Source organism: Marmota marmota, unplaced genomic scaffold (genome assembly GCF_001458135.2).
Source record: "Marmota marmota marmota unplaced genomic scaffold, marMar, whole genome shotgun sequence".
In the NCBI taxonomy this organism is placed as follows: domain Eukaryota; kingdom Metazoa; phylum Chordata; class Mammalia; order Rodentia; family Sciuridae; genus Marmota; species Marmota marmota.
The window spans coordinates 5710794-5729616 of NW_026000119.1; the positions used below are offsets into that span (position 1 = coordinate 5710794).

The 18823-nt window shown below is 33.6% G+C and overlaps 1 protein-coding gene across 1 annotated transcript in view; it reads left to right on the forward strand.

Annotated features, from left to right (window-relative positions):
• The window catches only part of Antxr2 (ANTXR cell adhesion molecule 2), a 135206-nt gene that overhangs the window by 72190 nt on the left and 44193 nt on the right, over nucleotides 1-18823 (forward strand). The window contains exons 15-16 of the mRNA XM_015499160.2: nucleotides 4670-4834; nucleotides 5124-5204. Coding sequence (XP_015354646.1) covers nucleotides 4670-4834; nucleotides 5124-5204 — 246 coding nt within the window. The remainder of the gene's footprint in view (nucleotides 1-4669; nucleotides 4835-5123; nucleotides 5205-18823) is intronic.

The following is an 18823-nucleotide window of genomic DNA, read 5'->3' on the forward strand; positions in this document are numbered from 1 at the left end:
GAATATCATTCATTTTTTCTTAATACTGGGTCTTTTCTGAATACTTTTTTTTTCCCCTATGAAATCACCCTAGCCATTTCAAACCCATTTGAGAACTGGTTTCCCTAGTCAAAGGCTTGCATTGATAAGATTGCTGAATTCTAAAAGGCAAAAAATGCTAGGGTTTTTCTCACTGTTTTGGAAAAAATTGTTGCATGGAACATCAACTTTGAAGAAGGAAATCACTTAAAGTTGTAACAGTACTCTTCTTTGAAAAGGTCCAATAGTTACGTACTATTTGTGGAGAAAATGTTAAAATATTCACCAGCATGGATATGACTTTATCCCAAATATAGAAAACTTACAACAGCATTTAATTATTGCTTAGGAACTATTCTAATTAATATTACATATCTTTTAGAGAATGCGTGAACTTTCAGAATGGCTCAAAGTGTAGATTAAAGTCGAACTTTAATATTGCATTTTAAAAATCAAATGAGGTTGGGGCATGGCAGCGCATGCCTGTAATCCCCGCTGCTCAGAAGGCTGAGGCAGGAGTATTGTGAGTTCAAAGCCAGCCTCAGCAATAGTGAGGAGCTAAGCAACACAGTGAGAGGCCCTGTTTCTAAATAAAATACAAAATAGGGCTGGGGATGTAGCTCACTGGTCCAGAGCCTCTGAGTTATCCACCTACCCCTCAAAAATGAGGTTTTCTTATTACCATGAAATATTTATCACAATGATAGATTAGTTAATAAGAAGCAATCGTTGCCAGTGCTATGCCTGGCACAACAGAGTAGACAGATCAGCAACCCACCTCAAGGAACAATTTGAGGAATTTTCTCATAGACACATTGACTTTAGTATTAAAGGCTGAGCCTTGTATTTCCTGCTTATTAATTATAATCCAATTTTACTTGATGAGAAGGTGTATTTATATATTTTTCCTCCATTATTCATGTCTCCTATTGTCATATCTGCTTTTTCCCATTACTACCAACAAAAATCGTAAACTAATTAACAACTCCACATGTGCTGCAATGATCACTTTTTATAAATTTCAATAAAATTCATATTTCCAAAGAAAGTTTTCCCTTTTCATAATTATCAAAGTGTTTATTCAAGTCAACTGGCAGTAATTCTCAATTTCTCAGTCGCATTAGGTCTTAAAACTACGCATGTTTTCCCTAGGAGCTTGCCACTCATTGCTGAAATATCCTTTGAGATGGGTATGTAGTTGTCAATAAGCCACAGTAAAAGGCAGGTGCTAGAAGATATAAAGTTGGTCTTTGGGAGAAGATATTGCAGATGTGTTTGCATGTTGGTGATTGGGAATTTCAGCAGTCCAAGAAGACATAGTCATACTAGTTTTTGTTTGACACAGAGGAGGATTATTTTCCTTTGCCTTGGTCTGGTGTCATCCTAGGGATGGGGAAGTAGGGCAAGAGTGGACTGATGTTCCTATGTGTATAAAATATGCATTTATATTGTCACCAGGAATTACCTGGTGTCTTTGAAATATTCTCTTCAAAGCAGAGGTTTTTCCAATTCATCTTTGTTAATGAAAAATTTGCTTGTCAAATAATCATACTGAGATGAGCTTATGCTCATCTAAACAGTCCTCACAAATGAATGTCCAATGATGACCCACCACAGAACTGCTTTTAGCTTATTTATCTGCATCCCAAGATATAGGGGGCTGGGGGAATAGGATAGATACACTAAAAAATGTGAGTAGGAGTCTCCAAATGGAGTAATTTTTGATGTGTGGTATATACTTCTCTGTATTTTGTAATGCTCATTTATTCTTTTCTATTCATAATAATAAATTTGGTCCATATGAAATCCAAATATGTAGCATACTACATGAGAATGAGGGGTATATTATTAAGTGGGCCTTAATTCAATAAGTATAGTGTTCTTGCTGAAGATATTAGAAATATCAGATTTTTGTTAGTCCAGTATTCCAGTGTTCTAAAGAAAATAATATGCATGAATCCCTGAATAGAACCTTAGTGAAATGGAAGAATAGTTTCTGTTAGCTTTCTATTAACATAACAAATAGCCAAGGTAAATTAACTTAAAAGGGGGAAGGTTTATTTTGGCTCACAGTTTCAGTCCATGGTCAGTACCCTCTGTTACTTTTGGGTCAGTGTTGAGGCAGAACATTCGGGTAAGGAGTGTATTGTAGAGAAAGCTGCCAAGTAATAAAATGAGAGAGGAAGAGATGAATGTCCCATAGTACCTTGGAGGGCACACCCATACTGACCTAAGGGTCCCACCAACCTTCCAAAAGCCCTAAGCTGAGGATGAACCCTTTAACACCTGGGCCTTTAGGGGACATTTCACATACAAACTATAGCAATTAACTTATGCTCAACAGGTAAATTTAAGTAGCAAGCTATTTTTTCCATATTAAAAACCCTAAATATCTTTAATTCTTCTCAGGCTCACTCTAACAACCTACTCCTATTATTCCATTGTATTTTAAAATTATCTCAATGTGATCAAACTAAAACATTAATATTTACACATATACATATGTGTATAGATTCTTAATTTTAGGAGTTGTAGGAAACCTCTACAAGTGTTTCCTAGTTTTAGACTTTGAGACTGAGTGATATTTGTTAGTGGTGGTGTTTGTGCTGATGGTGATGGTGAACCAAAGCTAATGAATTTATCTGATTCATCTCTTTAGACCTCATCAACTCTGTGTCCTACATATAGTCCTTTGATAATGAGACCTTAGAAGTGCCACATTGGTTCAGAACGCTAGTTCAACTAGCTTCACATTTTATTTGAGTACGGTTCTACTAATAGTTGACCTTTATGATTATCAACTATGAAGCATAGGCTAGGGAACTGTATATGTTAAAATCTATCATTTATGAGTGAATCTGCATTTTATCTACTTACATTTCTACTCTGAATTACTTCCCTGAGTTATGACATTCTTACGTTGCTTAACGGTATATCTCCTTTGAATTTTTCTTTTTGCTTTTGTTTCTTCCTCAAAATTGCAACTTTATATCTGTGGGGAATGTGTCCTGGATTTATTCATGTCCAAAGATTTTATAAGTGTTAGTTTATCTAGGTGAAGACACTGATTTGAAAGAGAAGGTCATTTCTCTGGAAAGAAAGCCAGCTATCTAGCTCAATAAGTTTAATGGCGTTTAAAACAATTTTAATAACCTCATAAAGAACATTCTAGTACCATTGATCACACTGAAAGATACAGATACATTTTAATGACTGAACAGGGTCCACTTGAATTGAAAGCCCATTCTAAAATTGTAGTTAAAAAAAAAGTAAAAACATCTCTGTAAGCCTTACCAAAAAGCTCTGAATAGTTCTTTCTATGAACAATAATCATCTGTATCCCTACCCATTAATTCAGGTCATTAAAATGCTTTAAAAGACTTTAATGTTTTTTTCCTTTATAGAAATCACTTAGCTGTGGTATGTCATACTGTGCTCTGGATAGGGGTTTGTATTTCTTTTTAGAACTTGACTTTTCTTATCTTCATTGACTTTGGTAATGTTTTTGTAGGACTTCTCTCTACTTCCTTTTGGACAAAGTCCTTCCCCAGGGGCCACATCCTATTCATATGCCTAGTTTGATTCAGGTTTATCCCTTAATTTCTGTTCACTGAAAAAATAAAGAAAACAATAATTTGATCTGGTGGTTTTTCAAAGTCAAGAGATTTCAGAGAAGGAAATTCCCTAAAATTTGTGGAATTACCTGGTGTCTTTGAAATATTCTCTTCAAAGCAGAGGTTTTTCCAATTCATCTTTGTTAATGAAAAATTTGCTTGTCAAATAATCATACTGAGATGAGCTTATGCTCATCTAAAGACTAAAAGCTATTCTATCAAGTAAAAATTTACAGAAGTAATCTTATACATACTTACTTTACTTTCAAAAACTAAATGTTTAAATAAAAAATTTTGCCTTCATTTAACTTGATGAAAAAATCTGAATAAATAGCTCCTTCTTATAAAATACAATCATAAAATTCAGGTTTATTTGAAATTTAACCCATTTCAGATTGCCTATGCTTAAATCCTTGCCCTGCCATGTACTAGTTGTATGGTTTGGGGCACATCTCTTAACCTCATCTGGAAGGAAATAGTATCTGTCTCATTGCATTTTTTTAATATTTATTTTTTAGTTATACGTGGACACAATATCTTTATTTTATTTTTATGTGGTACTGAGGCTCAAACCCAGGGCCTCACACATGCTAGGTAAGCACTCTACCGCTAAGCCAGAACCCCAGCCCTCATTGCATTTTTGTGTTAATTAAATGCAGACTGACACATAGCAGTAACTCAGTAAATGCTGCCATCATTATCAATCTAACTTACCTAATTATAAAACAGAAATACACACTGTCGTGCATTTTATGTAAACCACAAATTGAGTCCTTTTTTGAAACTGTGGAGAAAGGTTATTTCAAATTTAATTGACTTTAGATTTTTAAAAGAATCTTTTTGTCTAGGATCTTAATAGTCAATATAATTGGGAGTGTCAAGAAATCTATTAAGTCTTGGAAGAGTAGCCATTAGGAATTGATGTACTGATTCATCTTTTTACTGTGAGCTAGTGAGCCAGAGGATCATGGGATACAGAAGAGCTTGTTCCTTTAGGCCACGTTCTCTCTGACAGCAGTGTCCCCTTTGTTTTAAAGGTTCGCTGGGGTGATAAAGGATCTACTGAGGAAGGTGCGAGGTTAGAGAAAGCCAAAAATGCTGTGGTGAAGATTCCTGAAGAAGAGGAACCCATCAGGCCTAGGCCACCTAGACCCAAACCCACTTACCAGCCTCCACAGACAAAGTGGTATGCACCAATTAAGGTACGTATCCTAATTTTTAACTTAAGTCTCCTAGAGAAACTATAGCTTTTACAGTCCCCCATCATTTGAAGAAGGCCTATGGTGGATCAAGTAGCAGCTTGATCATTGTAAAATGAGTATTCATTTAACTTTCTAACAACTAAACACTTTCTCAGCATAAGAACCTCCAAGATTTTGTTTGTTTAATTAATTTGTGGAAAAAAATAAAAGTAGAGAATAAGACTTTACCTTCTTTGCTTTACTTTTTCACTTTTTCAGTGAGTTGAATAACAAATCACATTTTCTTTAGGGTCCTCTTGATGCACTCTGGGCTTTGTTGCGGCGGCAGTATGACCGGGTTTCCTTGATGCGACCTCAGGAAGGAGATGAGGTTTGTATAGGGGAATGTGCTGGGAAACAGTTGACTGCTGTACCAGGATAATGGAAGTACTGGAATATTCTGCGGAATTAATGTTAAAGCCCTTATTCCATGCAAGGAAGGTGTTAGCATTGCCTAGAACAGATTTCCTTTACATAGGCTGCTTACCAGGTTACTGTTAGAGTGCATCTCCCATCTACAGGTTCACACCAGTCCCTTTTCAAGTAATTCACAATAACTGTGATCATTTGAATGCATACTTATGCCTTTGAAGACATCATGTTCTGAGTTTTTTATCTGGTGGGAACAACAGACTGGGAATGAGTTGCTGAGGATTTTCTTTAGCATGTAGTAGCAATGAGACCTACAGAAAATATCTCAACCACAGTTGCTTTAATAAATAAGTTCTTTGTAAGGGAGAGTGTCTCTAAAGCAGTGTAAAAATCTGTACTAGTGATACATGGGTACAGACACACACAGGTATGTATACATATGTATTTTAAGTCTTTTTTTTAATATTGAAAATTTAGCTAGAATTTTCCTAGTTTTAGAATTTCTTTAATAATTTACACTATTCCCTATTGTATCAATGTAAGAAAATTTCTCCCTAACTTTTTCATATATAATAATAGTTGGGTTTCTTTGAGAAACACAATAATGTTCATAATTTTTTTTAAAGAGAGAGAGAGGAGAGAGAGAGAGAGAGAGAGAGAGAGAGAGAATTTTTTAATATTTATTTTTCAGTTTTCGGTGGACACAACATCTTTATTTTATTTTATATGTGGTGCTGAGGATCGAACCCAGCGCCCCGTGCATGTCAAGCGAGCACGTTACTGTTTCAGCCACATCCCCAGCCCAATTCACTATGATTCTTAATAGAAACTTTTTATATAATGAGATTTCATGCCTTCCTTTAAATTCATGTGTGATCTGGAGTCATGCTTTGGAGCAACATATAATAATTCCTCTTCCTCTATAACATGTTAGACTTTTACTTTAAATATTTTGCTTTAAATATTGTTCATGCATCATCTTAGTTTTCTTTCCTGGGATTAGAAACTGTTTCATTTGTTCAGTGATTTCCACCCTATGAAATGCTAGCCTGTGTTGAGCTAACCCTGGAGATAAAACTAGCAGCCCTCCCAACTATCTTGCTGGAACTTTATATGTTCTTTTAACTATCATGAGTAAAATTTAGTTAGTCTTTCATCATTCATACTAATTCTGATAATTTTTTATACATTTTTTAATAAATTTTGATAATTTTTAGTTTTGATAATTTTTGAATTATAAATAGGCATAAATAATGGCATTAGATAAAAAATGAGGGGTGTGGTGCAGAATCGTCTTTGCTCTTAAGAAATCTAAAATTTGTTTGGAAAACAAGACATGCACAAAAATAAGATTTACATTGGAATTTATATTTATATTGGATTTATATTTAAGTATATTGGGCATACTAAAATGTGTAGTAGAAGAGATTAACTCTCCTGGAAAGATTAGATAAAGCTTCTTTATAAATATAGGTTTTCTGTCTTAGAAAATAGGTAGTTTTCAACAGGTAGAGATTGGTCACTGAGGTAGCTAAGTACCTAGGGAGTGGTGGCTTGCTAGATAGTCTCAGGGTTGGAGGTTAAAATCAGAAAGATTAGTTGGAAATAGAAGAAAGTTTTGAATTTGGATAAATTGGCATATTTGCTTTTTAAAATCATGCTTTATAATCATTCATTCATTCAACAAATATTTATCTAGTGCCTAACATGTGCCAGGCACTTTGTTAGACAAAAGATAAATTTAGCATTCTTCTTATAGAATATTCCACATGTTGCCCCAGCAGGTTGCTATTTATTTTTCTATAATTGATGAGTAATGCTTCCATTTCTATCATTTTAAAGATTTCTTTCTTTTTTCAGCATTTTGTTTGTGCTTTTTATTTATGATGATTTCAAAGACTTTTATTCTAAATATTGAGGTCAAATTATTTCAAATTCAAAAATTTTTGGATTTTAGGAGTCTGATATAGTCTGTATCATATATAAAACAACATTTCATAATCACATTATTTAGGCATTTTGCTATAATATACTAATTATATTAGTTATTACAAGTGGAAAAAAATAAAGACTAAAGTTTTTCTCAGGTTTTGCTTTGAAGTGTATTTTGGTGAGAAAATTAGGACAAAACTCTCAGTTTTCAAAGATTTTGAATTTTAGAATTTTAGTTAAAAGAGAGAAAATCTCAATATGTGAGATGAAATAAAATCTCACTACCGGTATGCTATTTATGTTTTCTGGTTATTTTTTACTTAAAATGTAGGTCAATAACCTCAATAAACATCAATTATTGGCTCAATTAATGAATTCATTTTCTTCATCAAATATGTATTATGATTCTAAGTGTGCCTGATGCAGTTTGACTTAACTTTTTATCATCATACCTCTTCTTTTTAGCTTTACTGGTTCCAGTATTTTGTCACCTGCAAATTTTTGTCACTTATATTGAGCCACTGTTAAAACTGCAGTGTGGCACTTTTAGAGTCTTTTCCCCCAAAGTGAGGCACACCACAGTTAATTGACATTATGGTAAAGCTGAAAAACCATCTAACAGTACAACCTCAGTTAACTGCATTATTCACAAGATATTTAATATGTATTTTTAAATTCCTTGCTGACTATAAGGTATATTTATCTATTCCCCCATATAACCTAACTGATAATACAACATGATTTGTTCAGAACATCTGGTGAGCTTGGCATGATTTGTTCTTGTGCTCCTTTATAACATTTACTTATTTAGTCTGAGGTTTTACGTCAAATGTATAGTTATGAGTATATAATTGTTCCCTTTTAAACAACTTGAGAAAATTTTGCCCCTCTCTTTTTTATTTTCCATATTTTCACTTTCTATGTTTCAAAAAATTATTAAGACTATCTGAATTTATGTCAACTCCACATCATCAATCCAGTCTTCCTTGTTTGATAGGTAATTTCAAATTACCTATCCCACATACATACCTAACTATAACCTGTATTTTTCCAAAGAGTAAGCCATAGAGTAACACACTAAGGGTCAGTTCAGTGCTTCAGTGGAGTCCCTTTCTATACATTATTAGGAAAACTGAAGGATTTCAACATTTTACATATGTTTACATTAAGTGTTAGGAAGTCATCATTATTAATTTGTATCAACAAACTGATTTCCCAGTAAATTATGCCTCTCCTAGAATCTGGAATGGTTTCTTCCCTCCCTTCTTTTTATTCTTCCCTTATTTTTTCCCCCTGTTTCTTCCTGAATACATTTATATCCACAATCTTTTCATTTTCAAATTTGCTAGTTTGTTCTAGCGTTTATAATATTCTTAAATATTACACTAACTTTCAGTGGACTTCTTTGAATAAATGGAGCCTTTAATTGTCCTGTTCTTATGCTGATGAGCACAAGTGAATACCTTTATGGACAAAGGCCACCAAGTGACTATAATATGGTTCCAAAGAGAATCTTCACCAATCAGCTCACTTAATCATGGTAATATTTCAGTGGATTTTATTTAAAAGTCTCTACAATAACAAAATACAACATATTATTTTTATCCCAGAAAGTTATATTTAATTATTTGTTTAAATAAAATCATAGTGTATGGTGCAGTGACATAATCTCTACCTGAGAATCTAACATCCCACCCGGTTTGTTTTTATTTCCTTTTTGTTTTTCCCCTTGTGGTCCTAGGAATTGAACCCATGATAGACAAGTGCTCTACCACTGATGTACACTCGAGCCCAAATTTTATTTTTATTTTATATTAAAAAAGCATATAATATTGCTTAAATTCCAGTTTTTTTTTTTTTAACTTTAAAGAAGCTTTTGTTTGGGGAACTTAATTTATCTAGGAAGAAAATGATGCCCGAAAGCCAGGAAGAGTACTAGGGATTTATAATACATTTGAGACAGCTAATTTTGATGCATGATACTAAAATGTGATAATTCATTTTTTAAAATATCTTCATTTATTTTTATGTGGTGCTGAGGATCTAACCCAGTGCCTCATGTGTGCAAGGCAAGCGCTCTACCGCTGAGCCCCAGCCCCAGCCCCAGATGATTCATTTTAATAATGCTTTATCTATACATGAAAAGAAATGACTCACTGTTGACTTCTAATTATTATGGTTAAATCCCCAAAAGGCCTTTATAAAACCTTATGTTTTTTTTACCAATTTTAGTTTATATAAACATAATTTATTTCATAGGATTACATGAAGCTGAGAAAAGTAAAAATTAGGGCACTAAGATGTCCAACTAGCAGTATCGTACTTACATCTTTGGCTGTTCTTTAACCATATATCCATCTACCTTTATATTTGGTTGAAGAAAGGAAAAAAATTAATTGAGTTCAAAATTATGTGTGTGTGTGTGTGTGTGTGAGTGTGTGTGCGTAAGTATGCCAAGGCATAATCACTGAATGAGAAAAATTAGGCTTGGAGTTCTTTTGTTACCTTTAGATAACCATACTTATCTGTGAATGGGCTCCATAATCCTGCTATTTGCAAACTTATCTACCTCTCAATACTTGGTGAAACCAAGTTAGAGGACAAACTCAGACTTATTGATGAAAGATTTCTTATATATGAGATGCTCCTTGTCCTTTGCTTATTAATTTGTATCAACAAACTGATTTCCCAGTAAATTAGCCTATTAATGATTAGGAAATTTGTAAATAGTATTATGTCATCTTAGATTACATACATTGAGTCCCATAGAAAAGGTTTGTCTATGCATCAAGTATTTCATTGGAACAAATGTGATGAGCTATTAAGGCCAATTCTTTTTAAAAGAAACTTTATTATCAACATAAATTGATGAATATATTTTGCAAATATTTTTTTCTTGTTTCTTGTGCTCATAAAGGATTTGGTGTGTCCATATATACATGTATAATATTTACCTTGAATTATGCCTCTCATGAAGTATTTGTGCAGGTTTAGGAGTTGTGTGCTTATTACAAAGCAATTTGTACACTGTAAAAATTTTAAAAAAAAAGACTTTTGGAAACTTTCTAGTTGTAGATAGGAATGCAGCTTGTTTTACATTGTCAAGAAATAAAAGATAATACTATCTCATCTCTTAATTTTGAGAAAGTAATAGTCACATTCTTTTTTAAAAAACAAAACAAAACAAACAACAAAAAAAAAAAAACACAAGGAAAGACAAACTTTATGCTGCTTGAGAGACAATAAAACAGAATTGTTTCAGGTTGTGGCTAATGGTTCCAAATAACACACTTCATCAACAGTATGTTTTCTACTTTGGAAAGCAATCTTGTCGCTGATTTATAAATTGTTTACTGCAGATTCTGCTTTTTGAGAATTTCGTTTAATAAACAAATCAGTGTACGTAGAATTAGACCTGGAGTCATGCACATTGTCTAGGAAGTCCCTTCACGGTGCATTTCAAGCCAAATGCTCTCCTTTTATGACTCAGAGGCCGCACCGGGCTCATTTGCGGAAGAATTCACTGCTGAATTGAAGTCCTTGATCAAGTAATTGAAGTTTAGGCATAAAGTATCAAAGCGGCGCGAGCAATCTCTCGCCCCGCGCCTGCTCCCGCTACCTTTCCTCGCGCCAGCTCCCGCCGAGGTGGCGGGGTCCGCGGGCTCACTCGGAGCCGGCACAGGCTTTGATTGTGTCTGCAACTCCTCGGAGTCATGAATGTTTCAGCACGTGGCGCGCGAGGTTAGGGCCGCGCATCCAGGTGTAAGCTAGCAGGTTGTCGCCGACATCTGTTTGTAGCAGCGGCAGCGGCCTCCCCAGTCCGCAGCGAGCGGCCGGATTGTCAGAGGAGGTAGTTGAGAGCGGCAGAACCGTTTTGGTCTCACACTCGCTGCCCGGAGGCCTGAAACACCAAAGGTAGGAGTGGGGGTGGACACAGCTGCGCTCCCAAACTTGCCTTAGGCACAAATAAGAGATCTAATGCAGTTTGACTCCGTTGCGGTGGGGAGATGAGGACAGAAAGCCACTTCAGAGACAACTTAACGCTGCAACATCTGCCGCCAAGTTTCCAGGGAGTGACAGGGGACAGCAGGTACAGATCGAAGTCTCCACATAAACAACCTCCATTAAGCCATGGACTCTTTTGAAGGGCCTCCATCAAACATGCTGGAGTCCGCAGCAGGAGTTTGTTTGGGTTTCAAAGCAGTGTGTGTGTGTGTGTGTGTGTGTGTGTGTGTGTGTGTCTGTGTTTTCAATAACAAGGTAATTTATAAATGATGCATTACCATGCATTCTCCTTTTTTTTTTTTTTTTCAATTTGAAAAGAGAATGTTAGAGAAGCAGAAAGGCAAAGAAAGAAGAAAGCACAGCACTAGTTTTGGAGTTGTTCCACAAACCAATTAAATCTCCAAGGAGCTTCTTGGCTGTAATGGAGGTTATGTTAACCTTCAGAAGCCAGTTCCTCATTCACCAGGAAGCCTACATAAATTTGTACACTCAATAGAAGAATCCTAGTAGTCCGGGTGAAATAATATACCATTCATCTGTTTTAAACAGGGTTATAGGGTTTCTTATTTCAGGGGAGATGAAATTGAATAATAGATGTTTTTCCGGGTGGATGGAATTTTTTTTTTAGTAAAACAAAAATCTAGAAAATTTCATTCACTTTGTTTCCTGTTTATAAAGACTTCATTCCTACAATTGGATATATAAAAAATAAAATCATAAGTCCAAGTAAGTAAACATTTTTCTTTTGGCAGGGTGGTGGTTCCTGCCCCACTCCCTACATTCAGCCAGAAAAAAAACTAATTTTCATTGAGGATGTTGCAAAAACCCTTAATTTGCATACATATATATGACAATACAGTTGGTTAAAATACTAGCTTAGCAAGTAAAATCTGCATGGTATGGTAAGATAATAAAAATTCTGTAGTAATGTGAATTACTATCATTCATAAAGTTTAGGCTCCCTCATCCAATGAAATAACTGCATGACCACTGTGAGATAAAGGAGAGCTGCTGACTCAAAGATATCCTTTAGAGCAGGATAGTAGCCAGGGAGCAATGGCCTGGGGATAGATGCTAGTGTCTGGCAAAGTTTTCATCAGTCAGTAGTGAAATAAGCAACATAAATACACAGTGAGTTTTCAATTATGCTACCTGTATTATGTTGCGGACTATGGTTAATATTATGCAGATGAGTTTTCCATTCTTCAAAATGACTGATGGCCCAGGCCATTTACAGTGGTGATACACTCCTGTAATCCTAGATTTGGCAGACTGAGGCAAGAGGATCACAAGTTTGAGGTCAGCTTCAGCAACTTATTGAGGTCCTAAGCAATTTAGTGAGACTATGTCTCTCTCTCTCTCTCTCTCTCTCTCTCTCTCTCTCTCTCTCTCAAAGCAATTTAGTGAGACTATGTCTCTCTCTCTCTCTCTCTCTCTCTCTCTCTCTCTCTCTCTCTCTCTCTTTCATATATATATATATATATATTAAAGGGTCTGAGGATNCTATGTCTCTCTCTCTCTCTCTCTCTCTCTCTCTCTCTCTCTCTCTCTCTCTTTCATATATATATATATATATATTAAAGGGTCTGAGGATGTAGCTCAGTGGTAAAGAGCCCCTGGATTTAATCCCCAGTGCCAAAATAAATAAATACATTAATAAATAAATAAAGACTGACCTCCACTTTTTTAAAAAATGCCCATTCTGACAACCCAATCTTAGTCTTCCAATTTTTAAAATTGTAGCAAATCAGAATAAATCTGAGAACACAGGTAACACCTGAGCATTTAAAAGGGAAGTCTGTTAACCTGAAAGGCAAATGATTTAGCCTTTATTTGGTTTATATCTCCAGATTTATGTTTATGCCTCTGTCAGTCAGTCTTATTTCTGAATTCTCAGGCTCAAAACACTCTTGGCCTTACCCGTCTTAATGGCAACTTCTTAAGTGATTCCAGTCTTCCTACAGATCACTAGGAACTCCTTTATGCTTACAAATCACCCGTTGCTCAGCATTGCTAAACTGTTTCTTTTTCAAATTGAATAAGCCACTAGGTAGCAGAAATTTTGTATCATACTTTTATGTTCCCTTCTGCCTTTGCAAAATGTTAACCACTTGTCAGTCTTTCAGAGCAAATTGAAAGCTTCATTCAAGCGATTTGATATTAGAAATGTTTTTAATACCTGGAATTATCCCATTAATGATTACATTCCTTTTTAAAAATATTTTTTTGAAATGCTATTTTTATTGATAGTCTGGGTATTCAATAGCCTTATTCCAAAAGTAACTTAAAAAAAAAAAACTACATTCTTACACTTAATCTTTAGATTCAATCTTTTTTTATTTTTCACACAAAATGCATATTTATTTACATAAGTATATTAAAAACTTGACAACTTTACAATAATCGTTGATGTATAGACATAGTTTTCTTTTATATTTACCAGGAATTATAAAGCAAAAAGGAAAAACAAAAAAAGCCACAGTATATTCACATACATGTAAGTGGATCTCATAGTGAAAACTCAGTGATTTTTTTGAAGAGTAAGCAGTGACATTTTTATTTTCCTATTTTACTGGCTGGGATTTTGCATGCTTTATGCATTATATAAATTACTCATCTATTCATTCCTTCAAAGCACATGTGAACTTAAAATTAACTTTATAAATATTTTCAGGGTGTAATTTTTTATTATTTGAATATACTATATCCCCAAAATTTAGTTCCAGAAACTATTTGAGGTGGAAAGAAATTAGTGCTCACTAGCAGTTTTTCCTTTGTTTCTTTTTCACACAGCTTTTGGTAATGACTAATCTGTTTTTTTACTTCATGAATCTACTTGTTCAGAAAATTACATATAATATTAATTTTATTTTTTTTTATTGTAAATTTATTTATTTATTTGTTTTTATTGGTTGTTCAAAACATTACAAAGCTCTTGACATATCATATTTCATACATTAGATTCAAGTGGGTTATGAACTCCCATTTTTACCCCAAATACAGATTGCAGAATCACATCGGTTACACATCCACATTTTTACATAATGCCATATTAGTAACTGTTGTATTCTGCTACCTTTCCTATCCTCTACTATCCCCCCTCCCCTCCCCTCCCATCTTCTCTCTCTACCCCATCTACTGTAATTCATTTCTCTCCTTGTTTTTTTTTCCCCATTTTGTGTCATATAATTATAGAACTTTGTAACTGATTTGGGGGACTCTAAGAAAACCTGCTGTATTAGCCTGTCAATCCTATTGTATATAAAATATACTTGGTACTTTCATACCCTCCCTGCTTCTTTTTATACTAAAATGCAAGAGTAGAACAAAATATAAAAATGTTTTAAAACTGATTATTTATCTTTTATTTTTGTGAGATCTGAAATTTATTATGGTCCTTGAGGCCAATTTTAATGTGACAACATTAGGAAATAATACCACTAGACTTTTCTACTCTTTATATTACCTCTAGTATCTTTCATTTTTGTCTTTTGCCTTTACAATTCAGGTTATCCTTGAAATATCATTATATCCTGTTTAAATTAATACAAATAATTAACTTTGGTTTGTACATATTTAAAATACAAAGTTTATACGGAATTAACCCCTGTCATGAACATGTCATTTTTACTACTATACTACTGACTGATTTAAGAATATGTGTATATGTAAACATTATATGTATATGTATATGTATATGCATATATATATATATATTTACACATATAATGTTTAATATAAATATATGTAATATTGAACATATTTTCTTGGTGTGTATGTCATCAACTAATGTCTATTCCAGAGGAAAATCGCAAATTCATGAAATAGAGTGCTTTTCTTGATAGCATTTCTTAGCTTAAATAAAACTATTTCTTAATTATGTATAAACTGGGGGGGGGGGGGAAGATGTTAATTCTGGTTCCCTGAAATGAAATGAAAAATATGCAAAACTTAAATATCTATCTATCTATCTATCTATCTATCTATCTATCTATCTATCTGTCTCACCCAGAGGCATTCTACCTCTCAGCTACATTTATGTTTATTTATTTATTTTATCTTAAGACAGTGTCTTGCTACATTGCCAGGCTGACCTGGAACTTGTGATCCTCCTCTATCAGCCTCCTGTGCAGATGGTATTACAGGTGTTAATATCTAATAAGATTCTATAAATAGAACTTGGAGACAATTGGCTTTTCCCCCTATCTAGACATTATTTGTGATTTAGTAGCATCACATACCATTTCACGTATTAACTTTTAGGTTTGGTAGAAAAGCAGCCTGGTTAAAATTGATCAGCAACATTTTAATAATCAAGAGACAAAAATTCCATTAGGGTAATTACCTCTTCCTAAATGAAGGCACTGATTTTAGAAATGTAACAGTTTTTTAAACACCAGTGTGCTTTGGCACACTGGAAGAATACCTTAAACATACTAAGAAGAAATATTACGTGTCTGGGACTGGATACATTGTTTTCTTAGGCTCAGCATACAGCTTTGACATCAAATGTACACCTTAAAGATATCAATTGAATCATGCTGTTGGGAGCAGAAGATACAATTTTAAGATTCTTTTCCCATTTTTGAGTACTTGATATATAGTCTTAACAATTTTTATTAGAAAGGATGAGACAGATTCAAATCAATCACTTTATAATTTCTAATAATAATGAATTACTTTATAGATATGTTAAATATTCAGTTTTAAATTTGGAGCTCAGAAGACCCAGCCTAAGAAGAAAAAAAATATGCATTTTTGGTAGACAATTTATTAAACAGAACATATTATGATGGTGTCTTTTATTTGCTAAACACCTTTTTACAAGCTTACTGTAAGGAAAGTTCCATAACTCAGTGATATTAGCTTGAGTGGGAAGTTTTTATTATCCTCTTATTCTTAAAAATATATTAACACATTATTAAAAATATATATGTTTTAGGAAGAGTGCATTTTTATTCTGCTAAATTTTAAAAAATATTTTGATTTTATAAACAAAACACCAGGAGTTTTATAATACATACTTAAAATCCATAAGTAATTTCCTTTAAAGTTGCTTTACCTAACTATTATTTATATTTTCCACTATATAGTTTTTGAATCAAATTGCAATCTCTAATATTTGACAATTTTGAAACATAAAATTTTGAGGTATAAAATAAAAAAAATGTATTCAAACTTTGCAAATAGCCAACAAAATTTATGCATACATATGCAGATACACATTGACAAACACACGAGTGAACATTCATTTATTTGCCATTTTATTTTTTCTGATTTGGGGTTACAAATTAACATTTTGTTGTTGTTGTTTTTGTTTCAAAGGATTATAAGAAATTCCCTGTTTTTTTTTTCCTTATTCTTTTTAAAGCATAATGAAATTGGGATAGTTTTTGCAAACTTTTTCTCATTTCAAAATAATTGTATTCTCTGATATACCTCATATCTCCTCTAAAAATCTCCTTTTGCTTGAAAATTTGTGAAAAATGGTTCTTGGAATTTCTTAAACTTTAGATTCCCATCATGATTCTTAGCTGGTTCGTGTACTGAAAATTGTCTGTGTATATGTGTACATGTATGTGTGTATATATATACACTCACACACCCACACATACACACTCACATACATATTCCTCATATATGTAGGTACATGAAATATATAAATATTTCATAATGAAATGCATACTTAATAACTTGGTCTAATACTAAAATATTTTATTTTGGATCAAAATTAGAAAATTCAAATAATTTTTTAAATCAAGCACTATTTCCTGCTTAAAAATTTTTTCTACTAAAGCCATATCCTGGGACTATTAATTTAACAGTTAATTAGGGATTCAGTGCCTTTTAATCACATAGCTCCAAGGCCTAGTATAGTGAAGATTGGACACACAAACACATTCTCCTCATATCTAGTTGCTTAACAGAGTTAGTAAGTCTGTAGAACATATTTTAGTAAAAAAGGTTGATGGCATATTTATGTACATAGATACAGGTAAAATTTCTAGAGTAAAGAGAGATTACTGTCTTGTAATCTTTCTCTTTCTTTTCTCCTGATCAGTTCCTAAGGTCTAACCCTTGATCTGTTTCTCCCATGTCTAACTTTTCTCTAGCAAGCACAGAGACTTTCCCTGCTTTGTTATTGGCATTCAGCTTGTCATCTTAGACAGCCCCATCCTCCCTCCTGACTTCCACTTGCATGTCTCTGAGAGCTTATATGAGTTTTCCACTTGGATGCCCTTTTGTCACTACATTATCTGTATTTAACTGGACCTAACCATATTCCTCATGGATGGCTTTCAAGCTAGTTATGAAACTCTTCTCTCAGTCATTTGTTCTGTCCTTTACCTGATTAATCTAAACTGAGGTCCAATGGACAGAAGCACACCAATGTGGGTCCCACAACTCTGAGAATAGGGTCAAGATTTTAACTTTCTAATTCTGGGTACAGTGCCCTATGCCACCCAATAACATCATTACTTTCTGATATGCAGAGGACATTGATTCAAGCAACAGAATTATGTTTATTAATGTCCCTTTCAGTTTTATTATGATTAAGAATAAAAATGAGTTATTATTGAATATATGCATTTGATGCTGGTGATTTGTAAGAGATACGTATTTTGACTTTATAAAATTTAAAAGTTTCTGTTATGAGTACTTACCTTTATGACTCTTTCTTAAAACTAAGCTACTGAGAAAATTAAGACAAAGCAATTCTAAAATTTAACAAGTTTTGGATTATTTCCTATTAAATATGGCAGAGAATGCTGATACATAAAAATGTTATCTCTATTGAGCTAAAATTTGTCGTTTGGGGATGGTGATTATTTTTTAAGTTGTAATTAAATCTATTAAGCATTCTTCTGAGTTATAAAAGCATGACACAATCATTTTCCTTTAGGTTGAATTCTGAATAGATAAGGCTTATAATTTTTACTAACTCTCTTTGTTAGGATATGTTTGTTATTATTTTGGCTTGAAGTTGCATTTTTTTCCTGAAATATATTTGATCTTTGTTTCATATTTTATCCAAGGAAAATAAGTTTTCAATGACTAGAATTGTGAAAACTATTTGTTCCAGGTAAACCATAGAGTTATACATGACAGTAGAATGTATTTTGGCAGATTTTACATACATAGAGTATAACTTATTCTATTTAAGATCCCACTCATGTGGTTATACATTATGTGGAGTTACCCTGGTCATGTATTCAAATACAAATCTAGGAAAGATATGACTGATTAATTCTACTGTCTTTCCTATTCCTTTCCCCCCTCTTTTAACAATCAGTCAGTCTCTTGCTTAATCTCCTGTGCTAGCCTAATTATGCTTATGTTAGCTCCAAGTGTCTCATTCATTCTTCTGGTTACAGAAGAGTGGCTGGTAGTTTAATTCAGAGCCTAGTCTCCAGAAGAAGCATTACGTAAGAGGCATCAGTAAGAAGAAGCATCAGTAAGAAGGATGGTAGTTTAATTCAGAGACTACTTACCAGAAGAGGCATTATGGCTTTACCTGTCCTCTTAGTTTATTTATGAACCAGTCCTATGCTCTTAACTAGATTAGTTCCTTTTACATTAACTGCCTACAGTAGGGCAGCTGTCTGAGCGGTTGGTTGTAAATTTGCTAAGGTCTCTGTC